At 55.1% G+C, this 7,939-nt stretch overlaps 3 protein-coding genes across 3 annotated transcripts; 2 read left to right on the plus strand and 1 right to left on the minus strand.

Annotated features, from left to right (window-relative positions):
* Positions 1-1,177: 1,177 nt before the first annotated feature.
* On the plus strand, positions 1,178-2,237 carry GLOTRDRAFT_97220 (terpenoid synthase; the record flags this gene model as incomplete). Its single annotated transcript, XM_007873237.1, has 6 exons — positions 1,178-1,541; positions 1,613-1,670; positions 1,813-1,897; positions 1,954-2,032; positions 2,105-2,158; positions 2,197-2,237. 6 exons carry the CDS (start codon positions 1,178-1,180, stop codon positions 2,235-2,237), a joined length of 681 nt encoding a protein of 226 aa, XP_007871428.1.
* Positions 2,238-3,748: 1,511 nt separating this feature from the next.
* Positions 3,749-4,765, plus strand: GLOTRDRAFT_108717 (mitochondrial carrier; the record flags this gene model as incomplete). The annotated part of the gene is made up of 3 exons (XM_007873238.1): positions 3,749-3,772; positions 3,832-3,894; positions 3,971-4,765. The coding sequence occupies 3 exons, from the start codon at positions 3,749-3,751 to the stop codon at positions 4,763-4,765; spliced, it is 882 nt and encodes a 293-aa protein (XP_007871429.1).
* An 83-nt stretch (positions 4,766-4,848) lies between these two features.
* GLOTRDRAFT_82578 (uncharacterized protein) lies at positions 4,849-7,234 on the minus strand (the record flags this gene model as incomplete). The annotated part of the gene is made up of 5 exons (XM_007873239.1): positions 4,849-5,561; positions 5,713-6,038; positions 6,399-6,570; positions 6,642-6,839; positions 6,923-7,234. The coding sequence occupies 5 exons, from the start codon at positions 7,232-7,234 to the stop codon at positions 5,025-5,027; spliced, it is 1,545 nt and encodes a 514-aa protein (XP_007871430.1). The 3' UTR covers positions 4,849-5,024.
* Between the last annotated feature and the right edge of the window lie 705 nt (positions 7,235-7,939).

Here is a 7,939-nt window from a genome sequence, read left to right on the forward strand (position 1 = left end):
GTCCTACCGATCCCATGACACCTGAAAAACCTCAGCATCCTCCTTGATAACGATACACTCCAAAGCAGCATATCCAAGATACAATCGACGCAGGTTCGTGCCACGCATGTGGCAATCTCAGTCAGAGCGCGAGGTTAGGTTAATCCGTGACGTGACACCTCGCGTCTCTAGATCTTCGTGATTCAGTTTGCGGCTGGTCGTCGTGGCGTCGACTCGTACACTCAGAGGGCAATTTTCGACGGTCATCATTTTCCACTGATGCTGGGACCTCGAAGTCCTGTGAGGAAGCGCATACTCGTGGGATGTCCCCTACAACTTGCGACATCAATGATCTCGGTCTAAATCATGCTTGCGAATGCTGCAGCGACAATTCTGACCCTGATACCTCCAAGCTTGGAAGGACACTTATGGTTTGATCTTGATATCTAAAGGAGAATGGATGAGTTCTGGCGTTCCATTTCGACTGGTAAGCTGGAACAAGCCTCTTGATCTGGATCACCGTTCATGGTCCCGCAGATCACCGCGTCCTTCACAGTATACGTCCCCGGTTGCTCCCCCCGGCTGTTCGGCCTGACTTGAACTTTCAAACGAGTAAGTATGGTATCTCGTCAGCGTAAGGTTTTTTATTCTGGTCGCACGTTGCGCTTCTATTGAATGAGGTAGTTGCCCCTATCCGGCCACTTCGATTGCCTCGTTCTCGCTCCCTTGAAAAAATGGACTGGAATTGCTTCGAGCTTGCGAAACCCGACCGCTGTCGATTACCATGGAGTTATTGTCGGACACGTCTTGATCTGGGGTCGCCGCGATGGCCAGGATCCTCTGTATGTTCAACATCAGTGATGGAACATGTGGGAGGAGCTTGGATGATACAAGAAGAGGAATGCCACAGTCTTTTATGGGAGACTCGTCCCCGGGATTCTACTACCTGCGGCTCTCTTGGGTGCTCCTTACCTCGACGTGCCAAATTTCGGTGATATGGGTACGTCACCGTTCGCATTCACGGTAAAACCGAGGCCTGCGGCGTGTATGCGCATTCTATTCTGGTTCATCATGTCAAGGCTGATCTACCCGGAGCCGGATAAGGTCCATTCATGCACAGCTACGATGATTGAAAAGCCTATAAAGTGCGCGGGAAGCCGGCTGTCTGACGATACAGAAACCTTCAGCTTTCTCCGCTATGGAGTCTAAGTTGCCTGACTTCGAATATCTTTGCCCGTTTCCTCCACTTTGCAATCCACTATACGACACCGTGCGTGCCGAGTCATCTGCCTGGGTCGAGACCTTCGCGCACTATGCAGACAACCCGCGCAAGAGAGCGTTCCTGCACTATTCCGACCTCGAGCGTCTGGTTGTCGTTCGCTACCCGACACCCGACTACGAGGCGATACGAGTCATTTGTGACTGGAGCAATGTTATCTTCGCAATCGATGAGACTACGGATGATCAGACCGAGAAAGGAGCTGCGCAAACGATGAAAGCCCACTTGGATGATATGTCCGGGAGCGATGGCGAGCAGTCTCCGTATACCAGATGTGTAACGAGTGAGTTATGTGCTCTGCTCCACGACACCTATCATGGTCACAAAAGCTGCATATTCTTCACGACAGTATAGGGACCCGGCTGAGGAGACTTTTTGGTCCCAACGCGTTCAACCGGTTTCTAGAGAACAAGTGAAATATATTCCACGGAAACTGCAAGAGAGGCGAAGCTACGACACGAGGACAAAATTCTGACGTTCGATGAAATCATTATCTTCTAACGGTCCACGAGTGCTGCGTGTATTTGCTTGGACTTCATCGAAATGGTTTTCAGATTTGAGCTCTCCGACGCGGTCCTTGAGGACGAAGTATTCAAGAGAATGTATGATCACACTGTGGACTTTGTGGCTTGGACGAACGTAAGCGCTTTCCGTATGGAGGACGGAGCCCTGTAATTTACGGACTTGCTTGACAGGATGCCCATTCATACGCCATGGAATACAGCAAATGGCATAAAAATGCGAACGTCCTCACTGTTATCATGAACGAACAAGGTGTTGACCTGCAAACAGCCTGCAACCGTTTCGAATTAATATATAAATCCCGAGTATGACGATTCTTGGCAGACAAGACCGACTTGCTTGGCCGCGCATGGGATAAGGCGACCATGAAGTGTTTGGGTGAGCGGCATCACCGCCTGGGGTTTCGTATCCGGCAGATATTTCGGTGCAGATCACGCACAAGTATCCCGCAGTTTAACGGTGAAGATTACGAGAGAATATAAAGGTGGCTTTGTATTTAGAGCGGCTGGGCCAGACACAGGGTATGCGGGTTCTTCCCTCTAGAAGATACACGTGTGCAGAGGTGTCTGGTGCTTAGCATATGTACGAGCATAATTTAGGTTCGGTAGTTAATGTACAATGTACATTTGGAAGTAGGAATACGTGGTGTTGCTCAATTGTAACTCTCGCTTGGCGAGTAGCGGTCGTAAAGCCGCAGCGCGAAGACATCCTCATTACCAGAATGTAGCCTCAACATTGCGGCCCCGGCTCGAAGATTAGCACTCCAGTTGAAGAGCAACGACGTGCTACAACATTATGGATCGGGACGTTTCACCCACTTGTTACGGTCAAGCTCAGTGTTGTGCCCGGATGTGAGAGGCCGACCCTGAGGCTACAATGAAAACCAGCCAGATACCATCCAGCGGCCTGTCCTCAAGTGCCCCGTCGAGAAATGTGTCTTAGATATGGAGAGATTGTGAGTGAACGGTGGAACTTTGCCATCAAGCGCAGCACGGATTTCGGAACGCATATCGCAGCTCATCCGGGATGCATCTCACGGAGGCTAATGGGGTATTATTAAATGCCTTGCTAATCCCAAGCCGGATTTCTATGCCTGTGCGTGTAACACGAGAAGTAAGGTGGCCCACGTGACATGAATGTGAAGACAGGCAAGTATTCCGCGAGATCTCTTGCCTTGACGGCGGGATAACTACTCCTGCAAAGTTAAACAACTTTTTCTCTGCTGTATGAAAGTTCAACCAGTGCTGATAGTGCCAAACCTGAGAGAAGCTCGAAAACCTTTCAATCGACTTGAAGGCTCTACGGAAGGGTAGTCGTGTGGCAAGCGTACCCCAGGCCTCGTGCATATGCCTGAGGGTACGGCCCTTTATAATCCTCGTTCCTTCACGATCGGTAGGTCCGTGCACTTCGTTGTTCAAGTTAGCGTAAGCTTAAGAAGCTGAAGGCACTGGCAGGAGACCGAGGAAGCAATGCTATGTGCTATACATCAGGGTAAGCTGAGCAAAATCTAGTAGAAGAACTTTCTTTTTCTAATTCTCGAAATTTGTCCAAGAAACAGTCCACCTCGAGTCCTCAACGCCGGCCGTCGCGTAACTCGCGTTTGCGACGCGTTTGTGGCAACGAACCCACCAGAGCCTGGAAAAAACGCGTCCTCGCCACGTGGTACTTGTCCGTCCTCTCCCGCTCCCCTCTACTTCTCCGTACGTAACGTATACGTCTTTTTCCGCACCGCTCATGCTCGTATACCTCGGTTGATTCCTCATTTGAGATGGCACAAGGAGTAATTCACACCGTACCGGTACAATCGCCAGCTTGAAGAACTGCTCAGCGTTGATATGACGTCACGCGTCAGGACTCCAATCCACCAAGGCACCGCTGTCCTTGATTTCTGCGACCGCATAGACGAACAAGTGTCTTGGGGGTGGTGGATTGTACCGTTGCTACACCAAGAATCTACCCCAACTGGAAATGAGTACAAAGTCGGGAGGACATGTAAGTCCTCCTTGTCTTCCCGAGTTGAAGATTCACATACAGCGCGTCAGGAGGCAAAGACTCCTCCAGTGGTCTCCCTACTGGCTGGCGGTATCGCCGGCGGTCTGGAAGCAGCTCTCACGGTAAGAACCTCATCTATCTATGCGAACGGACTGCCTCTACAAACTCGGACTGGCATACTGATACTCCCTCACATAGTACCCCTTCGAATTCGCCAAAACCCGCGTCCAGCTCCGCAGCGAGCAGGGAATCCCAACTCCCAAGAATCCTTTCCGTGTCGTCGCGCAGGTGTACCACACCGAAGGCCTCCCGGCGCTCTACAAAGGCTGCTCCTCGCTCATCGTCGGCTCCGTCGCCAAGGACGCCGTACGCTTTCTCTCCTTCGACGCCATCAAGAACGCCTTTCGCGACCCGTCCACCGGCGCGCTCTCCCCGCTGAACAACGTCCTCGCGGGCATGTGCGCGGGCGTCGTCGCGTCCGTGCTCGCCGTGACGCCCACCGAGCGGCTCAAGACTGCGCTCATCGACGACGCGCGCGGTACCAAAGAGTTCACGTCGCTCCCGCACGCGGTGCGGCTGATCTACGCGCGACATGGGTTCCTGGGCTTCTACTACGGCTTCGCGGGGAACACGCTCAAGCAGGCGAGCGCGACCGCGTGCCGGCTGGGGACGTACAACATCCTCAAGGACTACGAGACGCAACGGGACATCCACCAAGGCCCCGCGACGAACTTTGCGAACGGTGTCGTGGCCGGCGTCGTTACGACGTATGCGACGATGCCGTTCGACACGGTCAAGACGAGAAGTCAGAGCGCCCGGGGCGCGGGGACGCTCGAGGCGGTCCGGAGCGTGTGGGAGGACGGGGGCGTTAGGGGTTTCTGGAGGGGCACGACGATGAGGCTCGGAAGGACGACTTTCAGTGGCGGCATTTTGTTTACGGTGTATGAACGTGTCGCGAGCGTGTTGAATCCGTTGTTCGGGATTCGTCAGTAACACGGATGGTGTCAAAATCGTGTAGTGTACGATACGTATTTTCTGTAATTGCCATAGACCATGGGCGCATAAGTCAGGCTGGCGGTTACAATGCCCGTTCCACGCGCAGTGTATTTATCCTGACACTCATCGCACTTACTGTATCACTCTAGAGAGTGAACCACAACTTAGCCCCTCGTTCATCCGTCACCTCCTACCCACCGCAAGCTGTACCTCATATAGATCTGCTAGAAAACCCAACTACCGTCCTGGTCCTAGATCAACACAGGGAAGACCTCTCGCTTCTCACCCACGCATCCACCTCCTCCCGCCCCGCCTCCATGTCGTGCACAGCCCTCAAATGTCTCCTCAGATCATAAGCGCGGCCGAAGACGTACTCGCACCTCTCGCCTTCGCCTTCAACCCTCCCACCCTGACCGACCTCGGAGCCCGGCGCGCCGGCGCAGAGAACAGACGTGCAGGGGTACGGACAGCGCACCTTCCCCGCGTCCCGCGCGCACTCAGCGTACGCCTTGCCGGTGAGGAGGTCGATCGCGCTTGGGTGCTCGTCCTCCCCCCCTTCCTCTTCCTCCCCCTGCTCACTGTCCTCACTTTCCCCCTGCCCACCTTCCTCCTCCTCCTCCTCCTCCCCATCCCCACCCACGCCGACACCCTCCCCCTCCCCCCGATGCACCCGTCCCACATGCCGCCCCACGAGATGCTTGTACCCAAACTTCCGCCCGCACCCGGCGTGCGGGCACGCGTAGGCGCGCACGCCGAGGTGCGCGACGCGCGTGTGGACGTTGAGGGATTTTTTCTGCGGAGGGGGGTTTAGTCTGGTTGTGCCACGCGTGGGGGTAGAGGGGATAGAAGGAGGGGCGAGAGGGAGGAGAGGGAGGAGAGGGAAAAGGAGAGGGAAGAGGGAGAGCGCAGTGGGAGGGGAAAGGAAAAGAAGGAAAACGTCTCACCGAATAAAACCGCTTCTCGCACCCCCCCTCCTCACAGACCCACTCCCCGCCTCCTTTCCTTCTCTTCCTCCCATGCCCCTCATCTCCTTCCGCATCCCTGCCTTCTCCCCCCTTCCCTTCCCCGTCGCCACCTCCTTCCCCGTTGTCCCCCGCCTGTTCCTCGTGGATCCTCAGATGAGCTCTCAACCCTTTCGCGTGCGCGAACCTCCGTCCCCCACACGCGGGGTAGGGACACGTCGGCGGGTGCGCCGCGCGCATGTGCGCCTGGAGCGCGGTCCAGGTCGGAAAGAAGGTGGAGGGGCAGGTGGGGCATGCGTAGCGGTGTTCTGTTGGTTGGTGTTAGTATTGGCTTGCGGTATGGGTGGGAAGGGCGGTGGAGATATATTGGGAGACGAAAAGGGAAGAGAGAGAAGGAGGAGGGCCGAGGCGAGGGGTGAATGAGTTGGGCCGACAGAAGACAATCAAAATAGAGATAGGGAGGGGGACGAGGCGGGTCTCGTTGGCGTCGGCGATGGTGGGTGGAGTAGAGAAAGAGGGTGCACCGTGGGGTCGGAGAATATGGTGAAAGGGGAGGGCAGCGAAACGAGAGGCAATGGAAGGCGGAAGTGCAGGCTCGGAAAGAAGGACATGACAAGGGACGAAGCGCAGAGGATGGAACAGGGACAAGAGGGTTACCGAGCACGCACCGTCATGCACCCGCACATGTGCCCTCAACTTCTGCCGCGTATCAAAGCTCTTCGCGCACCCCGCGTGCGCGCACTGGTACGCCTTCGTCCCGGGCGGGCGGTGCGCCGCGCAGACGTGCGCGCGCAGCTGGTGGTGCTTCGCAAAGGCCTGCGTGCATCCTTCTTCCGTACACTATGTGCACCCAACAATGTTAAATCAGCATCTCCACGGAAAAAAGTAAAAGAGGAGAATAAGACGATTACCTGGAACTTCGGCTCGCGCTCCCCGCGGTGCCACGCCTCGTGCACGGCGAGGTGCTGGCGCGTCCAGAAGCGCTTGTCGCACCCAGACTCGGGGCAGGCAAGGGGGCGCGCCGAGGCGGGGAGGTGCGAGCGCGCATGCGCCGTTAAGTGGGTTTCGCGGAGGAAGGATTTAGCGCAGGTGGGGCAGGTGAAGGGACGCTGTGCAGGGATGTCAGTTCCAGATTTCCCGGGGAGAGTTGACCAAGCAAAGAAAGGGAGGAAGGGGAAGAGGATAGACGCACCTCGCCAGTGTGCACCCGCTCGTGCTCCGCGAGCCTGCTCGGCTTCGCGTACGTCTTGTCGCAGCCCGCGAACGTGCACTTGTACCTTTTCTTCGTGTCTCTCGTCAGTACGCCGTTCACGAGGATGAAGCGTCCAGAAGACGGTCCCGGTTCATTTGAATTTTCATTTTCGCAGTGATTTGGTTGGAGAGAAGGAGAGGACGCGTCGTGTTCGGAGGAGGTGGAGGGCGTGGAGAGGCGGAGGACGTATGATAGGGAGGAGGCGCGTCTGCGTTTGAGGGGGCGGGCGGTTGTTGTCGTTGTAGTCGACATTTGGGACAGCACAAGGACGTGGGATGTCGTCGTCGACGTCGTATACGGGGTATACAAGCCCGAGCAGGACGCGCAACACGGTGACGGACTTGAACGCTGCTGCAAAACGAACTTTGTGGATACATCGGTTTGCACGCATTTGCCTATTTCCTATTTCGTATGTTTAGCCGTATGTTATTTCCTGAACACTCTTCCTTAGTTATTCCACAGACATTTTCCGAAACATATGATTTCATTATGTCGATTACTTCCGCTTTAGGTCTACGTCATATTGTCTCAGTTACTGTATTTATTTAGCTGTACTTCGTCGAATATACGCCAGAATTCTCCTCTCGCGTCTAAGTCTGACCGGTTTTCAGCCCGAAGACGTGGGTGTAATCACACTTTTGCAAAAGTGTGGGTTTACTAGTGCTCACACTGGAGACAGGTCTCTCAGCTAGCTTCGAACTCTTGTCGACACCGCTTTACTTCGTCGCCGTTCCTCGACGCCGCTCGAATACTACACCTTCCATATCGGGTAACTCAGACAGTACGTATCGTCGGCCGACATATCCTGCACGTACTAAGCTACCCCCGTTATTATGGAGCAGGCACAAGACGCCCTTGCTGCCCTTGCGAATACTTTGAGTCCCGAGGCGTATAACGCCCTCCGAACATTTTTGTGACATCGACCACGGCTTACCAGGCTCAGAACACGGCTGCTAC

Source organism: Gloeophyllum trabeum (assembly GCF_000344685.1).
Source record: "Gloeophyllum trabeum ATCC 11539 unplaced genomic scaffold GLOTRscaffold_00060, whole genome shotgun sequence".
NCBI lineage: Eukaryota > Fungi > Basidiomycota > Agaricomycetes > Gloeophyllales > Gloeophyllaceae > Gloeophyllum > Gloeophyllum trabeum.